Genomic DNA, 20,589 nt, shown 5'->3' with positions numbered 1-20,589 from the left:
AATGGCAAAAAGCAGGCATTAATATGTATGGAGTGTGTTTTAGATGGATAACGAGTGCAAGAGCATTAGAGCCTGAAGTTGGGTGAGTGGTGGGGTTGAACCTACATATAGTAGATGCGGGTATGAATGGGAGCATTTGCATATCTCATCAGCGATTGAGCAGTGACCAGAAAGACAAACCTGCTAGACAAAAAAAAACAGGGAAAAGTTTTTTCCGGGTCTCTTAAATTCTTAAATTAAAAGAAGTCCATAAAATATACATAATATTTATAGTCCCCTAATAATAACTAATGAATCTCAATTGTTGAATGCTCACGGGACTTTCCCAATAGGAAGCAATTGTTTTAGCGAATTCCCCTCACGAGCATCACGAATTCGCACCTCTTATCATGAGATCAATCTGCTGGAAAACTTTTAAGATTGGCGTTAATTAACTTGCCAAATAAGAAAATCATTTAAATTAATAAACTCTCGGTATAAAAAACGAAAAGTGAAGGCAATAAAAACCATCAGAAAATGGGAATAAATTATACAAATCTTTTTTGATACATTTGGTTGGGCTTTTTGATCGGTTATTGGTTCTAGATCGGCTCACCATATTTATACTAATTTCATGCACGCGTTTTGCATGTTTAATAACAGCTTTGTATGCGGTTTGCTTCTATTTGCCAAATGTAGACGATTTTTTTTATTTTTTGTTATTTTGCTTTTGAGTTGAGTAAGGCAAGCTAATACTTATATAACATTTGATTGTATTAAATAACAGGAATAAATAAAAGATTATCTACTTAGTAAAATTGTATCTTTATTAAACAATTAAGTTTAGTTTGTATCATTGAGTTAAATATTATTAATAATCTTAATAGTTTTTAAAAATTTTATTTAAGCCTTTTTAAATAACTTATTGCTAAGTTTCAATATAAATATTAGCTTACTGGGGCAAATCGTTATGTTATGAACTAAAAAGCTTACAACCTTTATATTTCAAAGTTTGTAAATGAATTTCAAAACAAATGCGATCAAAATGAAATTTAAATTCCTACCGGGATAGCTCATAAATTAGAAGATTAAGTCGTTATTACCCTTTCATTTGAAATTGGCCTAAACTCTGGTGTATATCATTGATATGCTGGACAAGTTAAAGTGCGTGGGCGTATTTGTAAAAGCCAACTTATCGGAGACCACCACCTAGTCAAGAAACCAACCACAAGTATCTAAAATGTGACGATGCAATCGAACGAAAAGCAAATGAAATTTTCTGGGAAGCGGGGAGTGTCGTTCGTTTGTTGTATTGAGGCATAGAAAATCGTTTTTTTTTTTATATATCGGGCAGTATGACAAACACTTTTACGAGCCCCAACACAAACACACAGGAAAGGAATACGCGCCAAACAACAGGCAAGCCACTCGGAACCAGAGAACAAGATCCCAAAAACTCGGGACCCACCACCACCACTACACTGGTAAAAAATAAATTCAATATTTGACTATTTTTAAAAAAAGATTTCAATATCTGAAAATGTAATTTGTTTTTAAATATAAAGCATTTAAATCAAATATGACCCATTTTAAATATAACATTTTCCATTAGCTCAAACATCATGATTTTCAATTATGAAATTTAAAATATAATGTTCTCATTTTATATTTAACTCAAAAAAAAACATTTTTTTGTCAGTGTACTAAGTCGACCCAAAACACAGATACACACTTACACCAGTGGACGAGAATGTTTTTTTTTTGGGGGACGACGCACAAAATCAAAGAGTATTCCAGCTATTCGCTTCAGTTGGTGAGCAACTTTCGTAGGGGACGCACGTTGATTTCGGTTACGGATTCGTTCGGCATTTCGGTTTTCGACGCCTTTAGAATATATCTCAGTCTGTTTGAATAAACTATTAGCATTTTCCGGGTCGCCAGCTGCAGTTAAATCGCCAAGATGACGGACGAAGTGCCCGCCAAAGGCAGCATATTGGGCAGTAAGTCAAGGAATATACATATGGGGCCAAAATCTGAACCATCTGTTTCGAGATTGCACCCTCGAAATGCATCATCCGGTGAATGCAAAAGTGCAACAAGTGGGTGGTGGGCCAAAGACTTTTGAACAAGGCCAAATATAAAGATACAACTTTGACCTCAAAACCGGCATAAAGGTCATTCGTGTGCGTGAGTTCCAGAAATCTTCCTTATTCTTCGTATTCCTGCTAATGTGTGTGTGTTTGTGTGTGTGTGCCATATCCTTTAGGTTTTAGGTTGCTGTGGCCTTTTTTTAGATTACTACCCACGCGGCATATTTGATTTGTTTTTGGCGTTTTTATGCCCAGGGACTGATGTCCGGGCAAGGTCAAATGGAAGTCATATAGTAGATATAAACAATATTGGCATACAAAAATATAAAGCCAATTTGTATACGCGTTCGTACCGCCCAAAACAACCGCGACATTCTTGAAATTCGTCTACCTATCCCAACAAAAAACATAAAAAGGCGACATTGTTTCCCAAGCTTTTGAATGGCGTAAATAATAGTGTTTACTTAAATCAAAATATGCGAAAATTTCATGCGGCATTTGCAAACAAGTTTTGAGTTTTATGATAAACGATAGGCAAGCCCCCAAAAGGGTTTACTCAAAGAATTTCTTATCAAGTATTTGATGAGTGTTTTTTTTTTAAATAAACGCTAGATGATGATTTAAAGGAATTTTGGTAACTTACAAAAATTTGTGAAATATTTTGTTTCACCTTTGTAAACAATTATTTGCAGCATTTTCTAATAAATATTATCTTAATAGAAGTTTGGTAATTTATCCAACAGTTGTAAAATTTATTTTAAATTTATTTTATGGCAAGGTTTAAAGTAAACACTGGGGTTATTTCAAAAACTGTAACCTTATTGCATAGTCATTGCCATACTTATTAGTTGAAAACAATTAGTCGACAATCTTTCTGTGTTTATGACAAACTCAAGATAAAGTCCACAAATAAAATTGTATAATTTTTACAAATTGATTAGTTCAATAATTATAATTTAATATCCATTTAACAAACGTAAAATATTTATAGAATATTAGCAGTAAATGCCATTTGATCATGTTAAATTCTGAAATTATCCAGGATCAGTCGTTCTTTAACGGAGATTAACCCAACCCCTTGAGCTTTACTACCACGCCACACCCAATCAAACAAGCAAATAAGTCTGGGGAGAATTTATGAATACTTACCAAGTGAAAGGTATTGGTGCTCCTCAGCATGTTACTCAAAGCAAATATAGATTAAGTAATAAAGTGTTAGGAAATAAATGCTCATCGAAGAAAGAATACTCTAGGAACTATTAAACTACTAAAGTAAAATAATTTTTTATACAAAAGCAAAATAAGTACATTTTTTGGAACCAAATGAAAATTAAATTAATTAATTAATTAATTAAAACAAACTTATTTATTTTATGTATTAAGAAATAATTTTTTTCTGTAGTATATGCTAGATTACTTAAGTAATTTTTTGTATTCCTCAAGTACTCAATAACTTGATGGAATCTAAAAAGCAAACCGCCTTGCCCATGAATATATCAAAAGAAAGTCTACATCTTAAGACATTGAGGGAATAATATTGTCAGTATCGATGCAGTAATTAGCAAATATAAATAATCGTGTTGCCAGCTCGTAAGGCTCACTTCTGACAGCCATGAAAGTGAAATTGAAAACAAAGACCACAAATTTATAGGCGTTCTTATCGCAACGTGCGCTCATAATTGCCAGACATGATAGCCCTCTTTTTTATATTTCAAAACATATTATAATCGATATCGGTGCGCGTGCGGTGGTTCTATATACTGACCCTACTCAACTACCAATTATCAGTATCAGTGTCCATTTTGAACTCGTGGTTCACCAGGTGATTGAGTTCCAAATATCCAAATGGTGTCATGTCTATATTAGACCCCAAAAATAATTTTATGGTAATGATAGAACTGCCTTTACTGTCGTCGAATATATTTCTCTATGAGTTCAAGAATTAGCAGCAAATAAAACCTATTACTAATTATTTTATTTGATTAAACGATGTTATTTAGCATTTCATATCAATGCTAATTGAAACTCGGCGAGCAGCAATTCAATTGGCCAATATGAATATCGATGGCATTTATCAAATTGACTTGTCTCACACTGCTGAGAAAATATTTAATTGCTTGTGCAATATTACTTTTACTGAAAAGTGATATTAAAATTTTATTGATTTCTGTGATTATTTTAAAACTTTAAAAAACTTTAAAATTAAACTTATAGTCCTCCTCTGAGTTGGGAAAAATCTCTAGTAATTATAAGCGAAACGAATGTTTAATTTTTAAACTTTAAAATTATAATATTTATACGATACTTTAGATCACATATATAAAAAAACTTTTTACATGCCTGTTTTATAGTTTTATATTATAGCACTTCTACAACAAAAATGGCAATATTTTCTTTTTTGAGTAAATTATTTACATCTTGGTTTTCTTTCACCTGTGCAATTTTATATATACAATATAATGTATTTTAAATTAAAAACCCGATTTTTTCCCAATTACAGAACTCGTGCCCGCCCGCTATGTGTTGGCTCTGCTGGGCTCCATTGGCATGGCCATTGTGTACGGCCTGAAAGTGAATCTCAGCGTGGCCATGGTGGCGATGTTGAATCACACGGCCATCAAGGCCCACAACGAAGCATCCAGCTTGCACGGCGGGGTGACGCTATCGAATGTCAGCCATGTGTCCTTGGTGGAGGAGTGCCATCCGCCGGGAGGAGCCAGCACCAGTAATGTGACGGTTAAGGTGGAGGACGGACCCTTCGACTGGAGTGAGCCCCTGCAGGGAACCCTGCTGAGTTGCTACTTCTGGGGTTATTTGGTCTCCCAGATTCCGCTGGCCCATGTGGCCGAGAACTTCTCCGCCAAGTGGGTGATGCTCTTCTCGGTGGCCATTAATGTGCTGTGCACTCTGCTGACGCCTGTCTTCACCAACATGCATTTCGGTGGACTGATCCTGATGAGAGTGTTGGAGGGAGTGGGCGGAGGAGCCTCTTTCCCGGCCATGCACGTGATGATCGCCTCCTGGGCCCCGCCCACCGAACGCATGGTCATGTCCACCATCATCTATGTGGGCACCTCGGCGGGCACTGCCCTCTCCATACTTTTGGCCGGCGTTTGCTCCGCCCAATGGGGCTGGGAATCGGTGTTCTATGTGATGGGCTCGCTCAGCTGCATCTGGATGTTGTTGTGGGTGATCCTGGTGCAGGATAATCCGAATAAGCAGCGCTTCATCAGTCCGGAGGAGCGGCAAATGATCACCAGTTCGCTGGGCACCGAGCAGAAGGGCGAAGGGCACCATCCGTCGGTGCCATGGCTGAAGGTCTTGAAGTCCGTTCCCTTCTGGGCCATCCTCATTGCGCACACGTGCAGCAACTTCGGCTGGTACATGTTCCTCATCGAGATCCCGTTCTACATGAAGCAGGTGCTCAAGTTCAACGTGGCCAGCAATGCGGCACTCAGTGCCCTGCCCTACTTCCCCATGATCATCTTCAGTATCTGCCTTGGAAAGCTATTGGACAGCCTTCAGGCTAAGGGTAAGCTACTCCACAAATATACCTATTTGTACTTAAAACTTTCTGTAAGCACCCACAAAAAATGAAAATTAAATATTTATTCAATTAAATTTAAATTAATTAATTTAAGCACACCCTCAATTTTTTTGTGAGTCTACCACATTAGAGGTTCCTAAAAATTGTATAACTGTTTTATAGAAGCTCTTTTAGTTAAATTTGAGTTTGCGTTTCTATCAAAATAATATAAGGCTAAATAATATATTTTCTTTTTGAATTACAAATTAAAATAAACGGGTCCTATAACAAAGTTATCATTTTTTTAGATACTTGTTTTACATATTTTTAAGTGACTTTATAATTTGTATAATTGTAAAACCAATTTTTAATAACGCTCCTCTTACAATAACAGGTAAAATCAGCACCACTGTTGCCCGGAAGACGGCCACCTCCATTTGCACCCTGATCCCCGGAGTTTGTCTGCTGGTTCTCTGCTACATTGGATGTCTGCATTATGAGGCCGTGGCCGTCATGTCCGTTGGCATTGTGGCCATGGGTTCCATGTTCTCCGGCTTCCTGTCCAACCACATCGATATTGCCCCAAATTTCGCCGGAACTCTGGTGGCTCTGACCAATACGGCGGCTACTTTACCTGGTATTGTTGTGCCCCTTTTCGTGGGATTCGTCACCAAGGGAAATGTAAGTGAAATCATCCTCATTTTCTCTTCAAACATTAATGTTTTTTTAAATTTCCAGCAAAACATTGGAGCCTGGCGCATTATTTTTGGAGTGACCATTGTCCTGTTCGCCATTGAATTCCTGGTATTTGTCTTTTTGGGTTCTGGCACCGAGCAGCCGTGGAATAAGTCAGGATCTCCCAAGGATCCGGAGGCCAAGGACGAAAAGACTCCGTTGAAGGAGCTCCCCACCAAGCCCTAAATCTATAATCTCTCTACGATTACCCTGCCTAAATTACTCGATGAACTGCTGCTTATTCAGATAGCTCTGGGATGAAATAAAACAATGCAAGCATCAAATGAAATGTAAATACCAATTACAAATTATACAGTGCCCGCTTGAAATGGGAAACTCTTAAAAATCGAATTTTCGTTGGTATTTCATATTGATATAAGGAAAAAAGTACTATCTTTGTGAAGCTCAAACAATTTTAAGATAATTTTGAAATTCATTTTTTATAAGTTCTCTATTTAGAGAGTGCACTGTAGTTTTTAGATCGCTGTAAACCCTATAGTTAGTCGCCGTACACCATTACGGATAAACACTTCAGCCCGCCTAATGTACTTAACACTCTTGATTTCAAAAGTTGTCTACAAATAAAGCGCCGTCTTAGTGAATGCATTCAGTTTTTCTTAACAGATTGGCTGGGTGGAAAGGGAATATTGATTTCACCTTCAGTTTATATGGAAAAATTAGGTGAATGACCTTATTATTTGTTTAGTATTGTTTTTTAAACAAACAAAAGTCATTTTTCAAGTGCTTGAGTAAATCTACAAGCTTTTTGATATTGACACAAAAAACATGTGCCTGTAACATGTTTTAAACAAGCCTTTGTTATTAACATTAAATATAATTACAAAAAATGTATTCTTAAAAAAAAATTCTTAAGTATTAAAAATCGAAGTATTGAAATCTAATTATTAAAAATCTAAAGAAAATAATTTAATTCACTAAATACTATATTTAACCGACCATAACTTTGCTAAATTAAGATGCGTTCTTCTTTATCAATCAATCAATTTAATCAATTAATCAATTTAAATTCCTTTCTACCCTTCTTTACTTAGACTTCTCTTATCACTATTTGAATTTCGATACATTTGTAGCGCCAACACTCAGCCCGATAACCCCTCCAACATCCATCGATTTTCCTGCGGAAACATATGATTTGTACATAACAACTTTGCCGGTTTCACAGCATATTGATATTGTGTAAAATGTTAAAAGTTCGCAGCATTATCCTGCTGCCAAGGAGATGGAAAAGCGGTGCCAAGAAGCGATGGAATCTCGTGCAGAACAAGAAGAACAATTGCGACCGGGCAATGGATAACTTTGATGATTTCTACGGAAGTGTTTACGGCAGCCGATGGAAGAACATGCGGGCAGCGCTACTAACGAGGCACAAATACGTTGCCATGGTGAACAATTTCGGGGACACGGAGCAGACATGCAGCATGCTGGAAACGGATGGAGCCATCAACATGAAGTCCCTGATTAATCTGGCCCAGGATCGCCTGAAGGATGGTGTGGAAACGATGCCGGAACAGGGCAAATCCCGTCATGAAATAGAAGGTAAACTAGATGCCCTACTCCGAAAGCAGCAGGAACGCGAAGTGGCCTCTATTTATCCGAGTTCTGGAGAGGATGGTTCAGCTGCTGAACTGCCAAAACACCTGAAGTTTGATAATATAGAAGAAAAGCAGCCAGAGGTGGAGGAAATCCATAATCCCTTTAGGCAAAGCTTAACCAAGGCTTTGGAGGAAGACGTAAAGCTGGATGAGCATCGTTTGGTGGATCCACAGTTCGGCACTGGCGGACTCTATGAATATATGCCCGCCCACAGCATCAAGGGCATGGAGGATTGGGTGGCGGAGTCGGAGCACTATAAGTACTATCAGACCAGTGCTGATTTTCCGCTCACCATTGAAAAGGAGCCTTCGTTCCACTACCCCGAGCATCTCTCTTTGTACACCTATGAAATGGGCAATTGCTCAGACTTTAAGGGGCCCAAAAAGTGCTTGACGGGAGTGCTCTCCCACTTTATGATGGATGGCGCCTCCACTTTGCCACCGCTTTTCCTGCAGGTGCAGCCCGGTGAGCGAGTACTCGATGCCTGTGCCTCTCCTGGTGGCAAATCGCTGCTCATGCTGCAGACCCTTCACTTGGATCACCTCGTCTGCAATGACATCCAAGTGTCCCGACTGAACAAGCTGAGGAAAGTGATGCAGGAGTATCTGTTTGATTACAAGGAGCGTTGGGCGGGCAAGCGGCTCATCTTCAACCAGAGCGATGCCCGCAATCTGGACCAGTATGAGCAGTTCGACAAGATCCTGGTGGATGTGCCCTGCACCACGGATCGCCATGTGGTAAACGAGCAGGACAATAACATCTTTAAGCCAACGCGCATAAAGGAACGTCTGAGGATTCCCGAACTCCAGGCAGGCATCCTTTCCAACTGCCTGCGACTATTACGACCAGGTGGAAGCTTGGTTTACTCCACCTGCTCGCTGTCGCCCATCCAAAACGATGGCGTGGTTCACATGGCCCTGCAGAAGGTGTTCACGGAGCATGGCATCACGGCCACCATCAAGGATCTGAGCCAGCACACGGCGCTCTTCAGCGATGTCTTCAAGTTTGAGCACCCAAAGGGTCTTAAATATGGGCAAATGGTAGTGCCCTACCTGCCGGCCAACTTTGGGCCCATGTATTTCAGTAAAATAACTAGAAATGTTTGAGAAACTAAAATAAAGATAAATGTTAAAGCTGTAATCAAAAAAAAAAAAAAAACGTCTACCTAAGGTATTTGTTTTTAAAGCGGATAATTTAAATGTATACCTACATATATACTTCTAAATTGTGTTCTATTAAAATAACCATAAAATAAAATAAATGAAAAGCGGAAATTTGAAATCTTTCGATGTTTCTATCGTCAATGATTTGATTTGACTTGACTTTTTAAGTAATCAATGTCTTTTTCAAATTAAAATCTTTCCTTATTTTTAATATACTATTTTCATATGTCAGCAGTATAAAAATCTATATCTTAAATGATTTGTTTGGAAGCGGAGCACATATAATCATTTAATACCTATTTTCGAAATAAATCAAATTCTATTACAAATTAAAAAGTACCTTTATGTTTAATATACTGTTTCATTCAACCGGCAGTATTTGCTACTTCTAGAATTACATTTGCTTGTCCGTTTTCTTTTCTTTTTAGATTTCACAGGCAAAGGACCGGGGTTCTTGAAAATTGTACTGCAAAAGAAAAATGTCATTTATTAGTAGAGTTCAAGGAAATTACACTATCCATACTCACTGGCAAGTGGTGCAAATTGGACTGTATTTGCAAAAGACGGACAGACAGACCGAGCAGACATAGCCAATGTCGATGAGCTCACGATGGCAGAAACAGGAGGCCCGGTAATCCACTTTGGGCGGTGGCGGCAATACCAATTTGTGACGAATTTGCGGGGCGGGCAGGAAGACCCACAGGAGGTACTGCAGCAGGCCATCCAATTGGGTGACTTTGAGGAACTGTCCGGCAGTAATATCACAGCCCTGCTGGAGCAAACTGAGTGTCTTGTCTAGGGCGCAGGTGTCTATCACAATGCCCAGTTTCTGGGCGGTAAAGAAGACATTCATGAAGGTCATGTACTGGGAGGCGCACTCATTGCTGCCGGTCAGGACCAGGATGCGGGAGTGCATCTTGACGCCAGGTGCCACACTTCTTTGGAGCTGTAGGGGATTAGCTTTGGGTTGATTACTAGACTTAAAGGGTCATCCTTAGGGCAATCATTTACCCTAGAGATATAGCACAGTGCCATGGACATGCTGCCGGCCAGGAGACTCTCACAAGGAGCACTCAGACGTGGGGCATTCATCAGGATGCTGCCCAGCTGCTGTTTCACTGTCTTCTCCACCAGGCTAAAGGCCTCATATTGACCATCCACTTGGCGCAATTCCACTTGTCGCCTGGGCAAAGGATACAGGAAGTTTCTGCAGGGATACACTTCTTTTAATATAAATCAAAATTTTTAAGCAGACAACTAACGTGGCATGATGGGAGCAGGATAACACAGCCAATTTGTTTTGGGCCTTTTGCATGAGGTGCGCATTCCCGAAAGCAATCACCGCCTCCAGGATTTGGGTAAGGTTCTGCTGGTTCTGGCGCACAATGTGCTGGGAAGGATTCGTGTCCAGCACGATGACCAAGAGGTCAATGCACGTTTCGGCTGCAATTTGGTTATTTTAGCAATTGTTTACAGGTGTTTAGTTGGGTTTAATTACGAACATTCTTTGATAGCTGCTGCTTGATCCGCTTCCATTTTCGCCGGCAATGCTATCGGTAGAGATGCGCAGTAATCGATGTTTCATTTTCGCCGGCAATGTCATCGGTGGGGATGCGCATCCATTCGATATTTTCAGTAGGGCGCTCAATATATCGAGTTTCTCTTTCACTAGTCAAATTTGTATATTTCCAAAATAGTGAATTTGAATCTGTGAATCGAAGAAAATGAATAAAAATTATCCCTGATTAATTGTCGATTTGCTGAGTTGCTAAACTTTATTATTTTGCAGTTTTTGAGACCTAATAACTTGCTTATATGTATTTTTGTTTTTGATGGAGAAAGCTATAATTAACCCACAAACAATAAAAAGTTTGCTTTCTAAATTGAGCAAATAGCAAATAAAACATGCTGCGGTACAAATTACTACGGATTTTTATTTTTTTCTTAATAAAAAACGGTTTGAGATTGTTTTTTTGCTGAAATAGTTTTTTGTAGGAGACAGCTGGCCGAACTTAAGCGGTTTACGTGTTTAGTCTTTTTGGAAATTAAAAAGACAAACTCAATAAAATGAAATTTTTAAGCTATCCCAAAGAGATTAATTTTCCTTAAATAACAATGCCATTCACATATTAAAAAATAAATATATATAGGCAACATGAAAATCCCCGTTTTGTTTACCTACTATCTTTCCAACCAAAAAGTGCCACCACTAACGATAGACGCACTGCATTCGATATCGCTGTCTATCGTAATATTTGCTGGGCGTTTCACAATTTTTTTTGTGAAACAAAACAAAGCTCTTTAAAAAGGACAAGATGTTAGTTTTGGTACTTGGCGACCTACACATTCCGCACCGGTGCAGCAGCCTGCCGGCCAAGTTCAAGAAGCTACTGGTGCCGGGCCGCATCCATCACATCCTGGCCACCGGGAACATTTGCACCAAGGAGTCCTACGACTATCTGAAATCCCTGGCCAACGATGTGCACATAGTGCGTGGCGATTTCGACGAGAATCTCACGTACCCGGAGCAGAAGGTGGTCACGGTGGGCCAGTTCCGGATTGGACTGTGCCACGGCCACCAGGTGGTTCCACGCGGCGATCCCGAGGCACTGGCTCTAATCCAGCGGCAATTGGACGTGGACATCCTCATCACGGGGCACACGTACAAGTTCGAGGCCTACGAGCACGGCAACAAGTTCTACATTAATCCTGGATCTGCGACTGGTGCCTTCAATCCGCTGGATACCAATGTGGTGCCCTCGTTCGTTCTCATGGACATCCAGAGCACCACGGTTGTCACGTACGTTTACCAACTGATTGGCGATGAGGTTAAGGTGGAACGGATCGAGTACAAGAAGTCCTAGGGTCCTAGTATTAGCCGCCAGCCATTCCCAAACCTCACAACATCCCCCTTGATCCCCGCGAGCTTGGCTTTATTAAACAAATTGTAAATGTACGTAGCAATAAATCAAGTTCTCATTTTTTTATCTGATAAAAACAATGCTGACATTTTATTTAAATAGAAAATAAAATTATGAACAAATGAAGAATGGTTTTAAGTTTTAAAAGAACAAAAGTGGGTTTTAATTGGGTTCAATAAGACAAATGAATAACACAATAAAAAAGGTTTAATGAAAGATGAAAGAAACTATTATACCTCCTTAAAAACTCCCCCATTTATCTGATAAAAAATGTTTAAATTTTATTTAAATAGAATATAAAAAGGAGTTACATCTGATGATCGAGTAAAGAGACTGCTTCAAAAGTTCGAATTGGGTGCTCAGTTTCAATACACACACTTTCGATATAAATACATTGGGTTCGGTTGTTTTGTGGCCATCGCTTTTCCATCGAAATAAATTATATAAATACTTTCCACTAGCCAGGATAGCAAAGTTTTGGCAACATCATTTCATCATTACGAAAAGTTTGATTTAAAAATCTCTGAAATACGAACATTTTGCGCTTATAATTAAATACAATTATGATTGCTGCCTGGCTAATTTTGCTGATGATAGTTGGAAAAGCAACGGTTGGGATTCCTTTAAAGGGTCTCCACATTAGCCGAGGCTGTCCACGCAAACAGTCTTGAGGGTCTTGCCGGCAATGGTGGTCTTATACTGCTCCGGTAAAGCCAACTCGGTCTGGAAATATAATACAAAACAATTACAAATGGTTGATACTTAAATAAAAGTATAAGCTCACATAATCGCCGGAGTCGTCGGGCAAGAGAATGTTCATCTCCGAGGACTTCGAGTTGACAATCTCCACTCCAAGCGAATCCTTGGACAGATACATCTGGCAGCCGTCGGTCTTGTCGATCGACACCGTCGGCACCGAGCCGAGCACCTGCATCTGGACGCTCTGGCAGTTGACAAACTCCACGGAGGCCACCACCGAATCAAACAGCAGCGAGCACTTCTTGCAAGAGTCGAACACAATGTTGTTCACCTTGCCCTTGACGGTCAACGTGGATCCCTCGCAGCGGAACACATACACCACGTTGTTCATCTCGGCATTCTCCACCAGCAGCCCGGTGTTGTTCTTCTGGTACTCAATGATCCACTTCTTGCCATCGCGCTCGAAAACGGGCGCCTTGGCGGGTGCACTTGAAGGAGCGGCAGCGCCTTGTTTACCACCCACTTGGGCTGGCGTTTTGAAGGGAGCAGGTCCTGTGCGCAGAGAAGGATTTTTGTGGGTCTGCATCTCCCCAGTTACCTTCTTCAAGCCTGTAAAATTAACAAATATTAATTATATTATATAATTAAATATTATATTAAATTCGACAGGCAACATTCCGTTTCGTGTTTCTGTGCAGCTTTTCCCTTCACTACTTACTCTTGGTGATGTCAGCACCCTGGTTAATCTGAGCGAACAGCGCACTACGATCATCTCCTGCGCTGTCCAGCTTGAGGGCACTCAGATCCAGCATTGGAGGCGGTGGGGGCAGACCACCAGGTGGTGGTGGTGGCGGAGCACCGCCCGAGGGAGCAGCTCCCTTGCCGGACCAAACCAGACCGGTGGTGTGATACTGCCGGATGTAGGCCTGCAGCTCGGTGAGCGTTTGCACCCAGGCGCGTGCCCACTCCACGTGCTTCACATCCTTCTCCTTCCACTCCTTCAGCACTCGGTTCGTGTAGAACTGGCAGGCATCGTTCATCTCCTTGACATATGGACCGGGCGTCTTCTCCACGCACACCCAACCCAAGGCGGGAATGCTCTCGCTGATGGCCGACAGGTGGTTGAACAGGGCCGAGGAGCGATGCTTCTCGCGGAAGTCCTGGATGGCGCTGATCTGCGTCGAGGTCGGTTTCAGGAGCTCCGCCTGCTTGGGCTGCGCCGGCTTGGCAATCTGAGTGGCCAGCGTCAAGTACTGCAGTTGGAAGCTGTGTTTAAAGAAAGCCAATGATTAGATTATAGTTTATTATATAGAATATATAGATATACAGTTGCGGTCCAAATAATAGTAGTGGCACAATGTATCTATGTAAAAACTGTTTATATTTCCTTAAACTTTTAATATACAGTAGTAAATAATTTTATAACTACTTAAAAGAACAATCACTGCACTTTGTATTGAACTATAGAAAATAAAAAACAAAAAAATTGCATTCTATATAAAACGCAGTTTCTTATTTTTGCCCCACTTTGTATTACATTTTTTTTTTTTCCAATTTTTTTAAAAGTTTTTTTAAAACATACCTATGCTTGAAAGGCATTTTTATGGTTGCCTCATTTAGTTTATAGTATTAACCTATTGATATATAACATTTTTAAAAAGTTGCTTCCAAACTCTTTTTGATTGCTATATTTTTCAGCTATCTGAAACATGATACCTTTGTTAATAGTTCATTTTTATAGTTGCTCCATTTATTAGCTTCACGAACATGTATACATTTTTTTAAACTGGCTTTCTAACTATTTTTTTTTGCTATTTCCATAGGCTAGTTATATACTACTATTTTGACCGCAGCTCAACATGAATGACTCATTTAGCCTGACTCACCCAAAGGCGCTCTTTACGAGCTCCGCATGCTGGGCCACATCGCCGCCAATTTGGGCGGATAGGGATAGATATTGGCTCAGCGGACCCGCCACAATGTCCTCGAATCCGGCGACACTCATGTTGCTGCTACTGCTGCTGCTGCTGGGCGGTAAAGGAGGTGGTGGTGGTGGTGGCGATTCTACTTTCTCTGCAGCTGGAAGAGCTTCTTCTGTAACTTCTTCGTCGTCTTCGGTTGGCGGGGGCGGAAGAGTGGGCGTGGGCGTGGGCAATTCAATGGGCTGGGGAGCCGTTAAAGTGCGTTCCAATCGGTCGACGAGGGTTTCCAGTCGCTCGCAAATGCTTTCCAAGTGATGAACAGCAGCCGTGGGCTTGGCTTCCGGCTCGTTATCTGAACCAGAAAAAGAAAATAATTAAAAACTTGCTTGACAACTAATACTTATAATAACATTGAGTTTTAAAAAGATAAATACTAAAGTGAAGTGATGTTTCAGCGTGATAAAAAACCCCCGTGCACTCACAATATCTTAAAAACTTAAGCTTCCCGAAAAAAATCTCTCTCTTCATGAGTTTGTGGATGATTAGATGATGTAGGACAAAAAAAAGTGCACTATACACTTATGAATTAAAAATGCAATAGGAGAGCTAATCCCAACGAGTGAAGTTGATAAAACCACATGCAAAAACGTCACAAAAAAACTAAAAGAGAAAGTGACTAAATTGAAACCTTTAACCAACTTACTCGACTTGGATTTCTTTTGGGCATTTAGAGGATAGGAGAATTTCTAAATTAACATAGCCTTCGAAAAGCCTAGATTTCAAAACCCAAGCCAAGTAACTTTTTTAATGTTTTAGAGCGAAAATAACAAACGAATCGGACTCTATCGAAGCTCGCATACCCCGCACGGCCACGCTGTGCTCCACAGCCGCGTGAGCAGCCCGCAGGAGCTCCGTGTAGAGACGCTGGCGCTTGAGCTCCAGCTCGTCGCGTCCCACTGGAGTGACCGGTGGCTCGATGCAGCCGCTGGACATGGAACGAGGTCAAAGGAGGCCACATTCAAACGAAATCAAGAAAGGGAAGGCAGGTGGTAAGGTCAATCTGTTCTGGCTTAAACAAAACATGTTCGATTCTTATTCAAGAAATTATTTTTACAAGAATACTTTGTAGTTAATTGTGTTTCTCTGGTGGCTACTTTTTTTTAGTACTTAACAATTCCAGTAAATTGTCTAGTTAAGATATCCTCTTAACCTCACTTGTAACTTTAAAAGTTTGCCCAAAAATAGCAAATTAATGTGCACTGCAACTGAGGGTAACCGTTTAAGAAATTACTTTTCCTAGTAAACTTTAAATGTAATAAAAATTCTGTGGTTGTTTTAATTATATTAGCTACTCCTTTAGGTACTAAAAAATGTCATAAAATTATCTATTTAAAAAAAAATCACATCTGTATAAATCCAAACAAATTTCGTTTAGCCAGAACAAGACTTTAAGCATACATCTCATTGAGTCGCTCGTCGTCGAACCAGGAGGGCAGTCCGTGGGCAAAGAACAGGGTCTCCGAAACGACATCCCCACCCTCGATGTATGGAGCACACATGCTCTCCCTCTTCGGCGGAGGCAGTGAGTCGGAGAACACCTCGTCGTCGTCCAGCAGGGAGTTCTGATTCTGGCTGGCCAGCAGGAGCAGCGGCAGCGGATCCGGCTCAATGATCTCCGCCCGATTGCTGATGTTCACCTTCTTTTTGATTGACTGATGCGTGGAGTTGTGGCGGGACAGGCAGCTCTTGGTAGGCGGTGGCTGGGGCGGTGGTGGCGTGGTCGGAGTAACTTCAGCCGCCGCCACCACCACGTCATCCGACTCCTCCGCATCGCCGCTGGTCATCGAAGCAGGTGGTGCCGTGGATGTGGAAGAGTGTGTCGAGCGGGCTGCTATCGCCTCCGTTTCTGGGTTCTTTGAAGCTGGAACTTGTGCTGGTGCTGAAGAAGTTGCTGGTGATTTGTCAGCCTGAGTTGGTTGGGCTGTTGGAAAGTGTTGCTTAAGATTACTCTACACATCAAGCTTCAAATACACAGAGACGGTCATCAAGAAAAGCACCCATACTTAAGTTGATTACTTCACTTTAGTCTTGGCTTACTTCGCTTCCTGTTTTCATTATTGTCATTTAACGCTTTTAAAAAGTTTTTCAATTCACAACCATGATGTCATGGTCAGTTATAGATTAAGCAGTTAGTTATTTATTGCTTATCTCGCATGGAAAAGCGTTAGCACAAGAAAAAAGGTAATACAAATACATGATAATTTTAATCAGGAAAAAATGAAATTATATCTAGAATTAAATCTTATTTAGACAACAATATTTATTAATCAAAATTAACATTTTTGTCTAAGAAATTAATAGTTTTTTATTAAAAAATGGTTATTTTTGACAAAAAAAAAAAGGTAGATTAAATATTGACATATTTTGACTAAAAAATTAAAAAATTTTGAAAAAAAAAAACCTAAATATTGACTACAAAATTTATTTGTTATAATGTTTTGACTTATTTTTCATGGCTAAAAGAAAACATTTGCTATATTTAGTATCTCATTATTTGTTTGTTTGTGTCTGTATTAATTATATCTAAGCAAAACAAATAAACGATACACATTTGGAGAACATTATAACCATCATTTCTGTTTCTATATTTGTAAGCTCAACTGTAAGTACTATATATTATATAAAGTATATTCTACTATACTCATAGATACACTTTGATCGATGTGCACGATTTTAATGTTCAACACAGATATGTATAGTATGCACTGTCATTAGCTATTCCTCATTAATCAACTGCGTATCGGTGCTATTTCTTGATATGTCTCATAAATATAAAATTAACAGAAATAAACCCAAGAGAAAGCACAGTAGAGAAAACTTAAAAGTGAACTGAGGAGGGCACTTAAAACCCTTTGAAGTAGTTTAAAAAGAGTTGGAAGTAGTGGTCGGCTGCATAATAATAATAATGCAAGGGACGGAAAACCGGCCGGATACGGTGATTCGTTCCGGAGAGCAGACAAAAGCCGACACAGCTGTTGAGCTCAAAAGCCGGAGAGTACATAGAGTGGTTTGTATATATAATACTTAGGCTTAGGTCTGCTTCAATACCAGTGAGGTTTGCCTGGGTGCCTTCATCCACAGGATTATGCGCTTTGGTAGACGCCTTTTCTGGTTTCGAGGGCTCCTCTTTGGCCGAATCCTTCTGGATATCCTCCTGAATCTCCGTTTTTCCATTCAGCTGCGGTTCCCCCTTTTCGGTGACCTTTTCTCCATCCTCCTCGGTGCTTTTATCCTTTTTCTTGGGATTGGAACGGCAGCAGGAGAACATTTTTGCAGGCGGTTTTCTTCGATTCAACACTCTAAATACGAATCAAGCACATTATGTAATTTCCGTTACTGTTTGCCGGAGGATTCCACGTTTTGCTGAAGCAGCGGCGGTCACAGCACTGGCATATCACATCAAATTAGCAGCAGTCATATAAATTTTAGTGCTTTCAAAAGGTGACGGCGGCCACTCCTTGCTCATTTAGCATTGTGTATAGCTGAACTTCGCCCGAATATATTGGCACATTAAAATGAAGAATAGGACTCCGGACCTGAAGACCTCCAACTGGGTCAAGTGACTACCAAACACAGGACTAAATGACACACAAATGCGATTACACACGGCGAACACACCCTAAACGAAGCGCACGCCCACGCACTCGGATTACGATTGGGATTCGGTTTTGGTTTCGAGTTCGAATTCGAATTCGAAGTTTTGATTCGGTTTTTAAACAGGACTCTGTTAGGAGACCTCTGTTAACTTTGGTTGCCTTTTTTGGTACAAAGCGCTGCTGCTTTTGACCATTTCAGGCCAGTCAACGGCTTGGCAATGAAAATGTGTTTGATTCAATAACCGCTTTATGGCCTGGCATGCAGGATTTTATGCAAGCTCGTAATCTTGCACATTTTGCAGCAGAGAAAGCTTCAAAACTCAAGCCGGAAAATGAGAAAACTCTCTGAGAGAGTTGCGCAAACATTAATTTGATTTTTAATATACCCTTACAGTGGATACTACAGCTTTGTTAACTGTTTTTAAAGCAGGGTAAAAACTTTACCAAACCCATAGTTTTATTGGCCATATAAAAAAAGATACTCTCCTTAAAAAACATATTTTTGGGAGGGTTAATAACTACCATTTATTAAAAAAAAAAAACTTTCCAGAAAAATAGTTTGCAATACAAAAATTTACTGCAATTCAAAAGATATTAATTTTTTAAGGTTGGAAGTTAAGGGCAAGGGTATAAAAATTTTGACTGCCCATAGATTTCAGACCCATTAGATCATGTTTTTGTTTTTTTTTGCCTTTGTTGCAATGAGTTTATTGCACCGGTAATAGTTGTTTTTGTCTTAAAGTAGCTTTAAACAAATGACTGGGCAACAAGAGTGCATTAGTATCGTGTCTTAAAGAGGAAGAGGGGCTTTTCACGAGATAAGTAAACCGAGATTCAACTTTCGCCTGGCGATACTAGATCTTGTAGTTGTTTTTGCGGCAGATGCGTTTGTTGCGTGCAAAAAAAGCAGAAGCAAAAAAACTAGAAATCAAGAAGATTAAATGTCTGCAGCTGAACGACCGTTATATTAAACGACTAAGTGTGAGTGAGAGAGCTCGAATTACAAGTAAATGGGGGGAAAATGGTAAAAGCAAAATTTAAGATATGCCGCCTTATAAGGCCAGGCATTTATTTTTTTCCCCACCGGAATCGAAAATAACTTGTAATCTCACTTCTCTATTTTCAATCGAAATTCGCTGATAGCGCTTTATGTCCAACTTTTTTTTTTGAGTCATCCGCATACAAACACAAACAAATGGGTTCGGTCTTGCGTAAACTATATAAGATTATATATATTTTTTTCGGTGTGTGAGTCAGCGAAAACAACAACAAAATGGCCGAAACAGCTGAGTAGTTATTTCTTATCGAAGGGGTTAACATACCAAAAAGGCACCTGCTGAGGGTTAATTTGCATACAATTGCTGGCAATTAATTAGTGGTGGTAAGTGGTATATAAAAAAACCATGGAATCGGATATGAAATCATCGTTAAAAATACACTATATAGAATTTAATTTTACAAACAAAATGAATCACACAAAAATAGCCATCTCACAGCTGTCTCCTGTCTTTTTTTTTGGCTCTCTTTTTATTTTATTTGTAGGCATGTATAAAACACCCACACACACACTTGCTCAGGGGTTAACCCTTCCACTTCCCCTCTCCCTTAAAAATTCAGTAGACAATTGGACCGGCGAATTAGAGAAAAATGGCTTGCAAAAAAAAAACAAAGCCCCGCTTAATTAAACGCTGTGCGACAGAGAAAGCAAATAGCTGGCATTACTCACCTTTGTTTTTGCTGTTGAATTGGCAATAGACTGCAGTTTTTACTTTTATAGAACCGACGAGAAGAGAAGACGAATTCACAAACCGGCAAAGGCGAAAATAATAGCAAACTTGGCGTGGCTTTCAGTGTGACCAGCTCAGGTGAGATGCAAAATGTCACGACTTATTATTAGTATTTTATTTTAATAAAAATACAAAATATTTAAAATGTCGAAAAATACAAAAGAAATTCGAGACAAATTTATATGAAAACTGCCCATAGTCTTAGTTTTTTGCAGTAGTTTTATTATATATGATATATGTGTTATATTATAATATATTGAGTTTACAAATTGATAAATATATCAAAAAAATTAAAATAATATACGCCGTTTTCGCAAAAGTTTATAACTCATTAAAAATTAAAGTTTCTGTTTGTTGTCAAGTTTTGAACTGTCCTAATCGTGGTGAGAAAAGTATTTTGAAGATTGGTCAAGATAAGGAACACTTAAAACAACTAACTACAAATACAAATTGATACAAACTTATACAGCTATAACAAAAAAGCAATCCAAAAAGCA

The 20,589-nt window shown here is 39.6% G+C and overlaps 5 protein-coding genes across 7 annotated transcripts; 3 read left to right on the top strand and 2 right to left on the bottom strand.

Annotated features, from left to right (window-relative positions):
* Window positions 1–1,777: 1,777 nt before the first annotated feature.
* Window positions 1,778–6,932, top strand: LOC128261998 (sialin). Its single transcript, XM_052995992.1, has 4 exons — window positions 1,778–1,979; window positions 4,570–5,601; window positions 5,990–6,276; window positions 6,334–6,932. The coding sequence occupies exons 1-4, from the start codon at window positions 1,940–1,942 to the stop codon at window positions 6,514–6,516; spliced, it is 1,542 nt and encodes a 513-aa protein (XP_052851952.1). The 5' UTR covers window positions 1,778–1,939; the 3' UTR covers window positions 6,517–6,932.
* Window positions 6,933–7,378: 446 nt separating this feature from the next.
* Window positions 7,379–9,156, top strand: LOC128262471 (5-methylcytosine rRNA methyltransferase NSUN4). Its single transcript, XM_052996748.1, has one exon. It carries the CDS (start codon window positions 7,533–7,535, stop codon window positions 9,048–9,050), a length of 1,518 nt encoding a protein of 505 aa, XP_052852708.1. The 5' UTR covers window positions 7,379–7,532; the 3' UTR covers window positions 9,051–9,156.
* A 184-nt stretch (window positions 9,157–9,340) lies between these two features.
* Window positions 9,341–10,751, bottom strand: LOC128261357 (general transcription factor IIH subunit 3). The gene is made up of 5 exons (XM_052995019.1): window positions 10,610–10,751; window positions 10,370–10,550; window positions 10,119–10,314; window positions 9,635–10,053; window positions 9,341–9,573 (listed from the first exon to the last, which is right to left on the bottom strand). Exons 1-5 carry the CDS (start codon window positions 10,641–10,643, stop codon window positions 9,456–9,458), a joined length of 948 nt encoding a protein of 315 aa, XP_052850979.1. The 5' UTR covers window positions 10,644–10,751; the 3' UTR covers window positions 9,341–9,455.
* Window positions 10,752–11,317: 566 nt separating this feature from the next.
* LOC128263488 (vacuolar protein sorting-associated protein 29) lies at window positions 11,318–12,157 on the top strand. Its single transcript, XM_052998563.1, has one exon. It carries the CDS (start codon window positions 11,423–11,425, stop codon window positions 11,969–11,971), a length of 549 nt encoding a protein of 182 aa, XP_052854523.1. The 5' UTR covers window positions 11,318–11,422; the 3' UTR covers window positions 11,972–12,157.
* Window positions 12,158–12,283: 126 nt separating this feature from the next.
* On the bottom strand, window positions 12,284–20,170 carry LOC128263485 (adenylyl cyclase-associated protein 1). 3 transcript variants are annotated; one of them, XM_052998557.1, is made up of 7 exons: window positions 17,758–18,295; window positions 16,108–16,630; window positions 15,510–15,634; window positions 14,614–15,001; window positions 13,446–13,993; window positions 12,813–13,336; window positions 12,284–12,751 (listed from the first exon to the last, which is right to left on the bottom strand). In XM_052998557.1, exons 1-7 carry the CDS (start codon window positions 17,975–17,977, stop codon window positions 12,668–12,670), a joined length of 2,412 nt encoding a protein of 803 aa, XP_052854517.1. In that variant the 5' UTR covers window positions 17,978–18,295; the 3' UTR covers window positions 12,284–12,667. The 3 variants fall into 3 exon arrangements, with proteins under 3 accessions (XP_052854517.1, XP_052854519.1, XP_052854518.1); XM_052998559.1 differs by lacking the exons at window positions 15,510–15,634; window positions 16,108–16,630; window positions 17,758–18,295 and adding an exon at window positions 20,032–20,170; XM_052998558.1 differs by lacking the exons at window positions 15,510–15,634; window positions 16,108–16,630 and having other exon boundaries at window positions 17,758–18,282.
* Between the last annotated feature and the right edge of the window lie 419 nt (window positions 20,171–20,589).

This window comes from Drosophila gunungcola, unplaced genomic scaffold (genome assembly GCF_025200985.1).
Source record: "Drosophila gunungcola strain Sukarami unplaced genomic scaffold, Dgunungcola_SK_2 000001F, whole genome shotgun sequence".
Lineage (NCBI taxonomy): Eukaryota > Metazoa > Arthropoda > Insecta > Diptera > Drosophilidae > Drosophila > Drosophila gunungcola.
This window is presented reverse-complemented; position numbering and strand designations above follow the sequence as displayed.

Bases quoted from the DNA above. Each gene is read 5' to 3' on its own strand.
- LOC128263485 (XM_052998557.1), bottom strand. From the start codon at position 17,977: ATGTTCTCCTGCTGCCGTTCCAATCCCAAGAAAAAGGATAAAAGCACC. The intron at 15,002-15,509 runs GTATGCGAGCTT...TTTCTGGTTCAG, and splicing joins GCACAGCGTGGCCGTGCGGG to ATAACGAGCCGGAAGCCAAG. The intron at 13,337-13,445 runs GTAAGTAGTGAA...TTAATTTTACAG, and splicing joins GGGTGCTGACATCACCAAGA to GCTTGAAGAAGGTAACTGGG.
- LOC128261357 (XM_052995019.1), bottom strand. From the start codon at position 10,643: ATGGAAGCGGATCAAGCAGCAGCTATCAAAGAAT. The intron at 10,315-10,369 runs GTTAGTTGTCTG...GTATCCCTGCAG, and splicing joins TCCTGCTCCCATCATGCCAC to AAACTTCCTGTATCCTTTGC. The intron at 9,574-9,634 runs GTGAGTATGGAT...TTTCTTTTGCAG, and splicing joins CCAATTTGCACCACTTGCCA to TACAATTTTCAAGAACCCCG.
- LOC128262471 (XM_052996748.1), top strand. From the start codon at position 7,533: ATGTTAAAAGTTCGCAGCATTATCCTGCTGCCAAGGAGATGGAAAAGC.
- LOC128263488 (XM_052998563.1), top strand. From the start codon at position 11,423: ATGTTAGTTTTGGTACTTGGCGACCTACACATTCCGCACCGGTGCAGC.
- LOC128261998 (XM_052995992.1), top strand. From the start codon at position 1,940: ATGACGGACGAAGTGCCCGCCAAAGGCAGCATATTGGGCA. The intron at 1,980-4,569 runs GTAAGTCAAGGA...TCCCAATTACAG, and splicing joins CAAAGGCAGCATATTGGGCA to AACTCGTGCCCGCCCGCTAT. The intron at 6,277-6,333 runs GTAAGTGAAATC...TTAAATTTCCAG, and splicing joins GATTCGTCACCAAGGGAAAT to CAAAACATTGGAGCCTGGCG.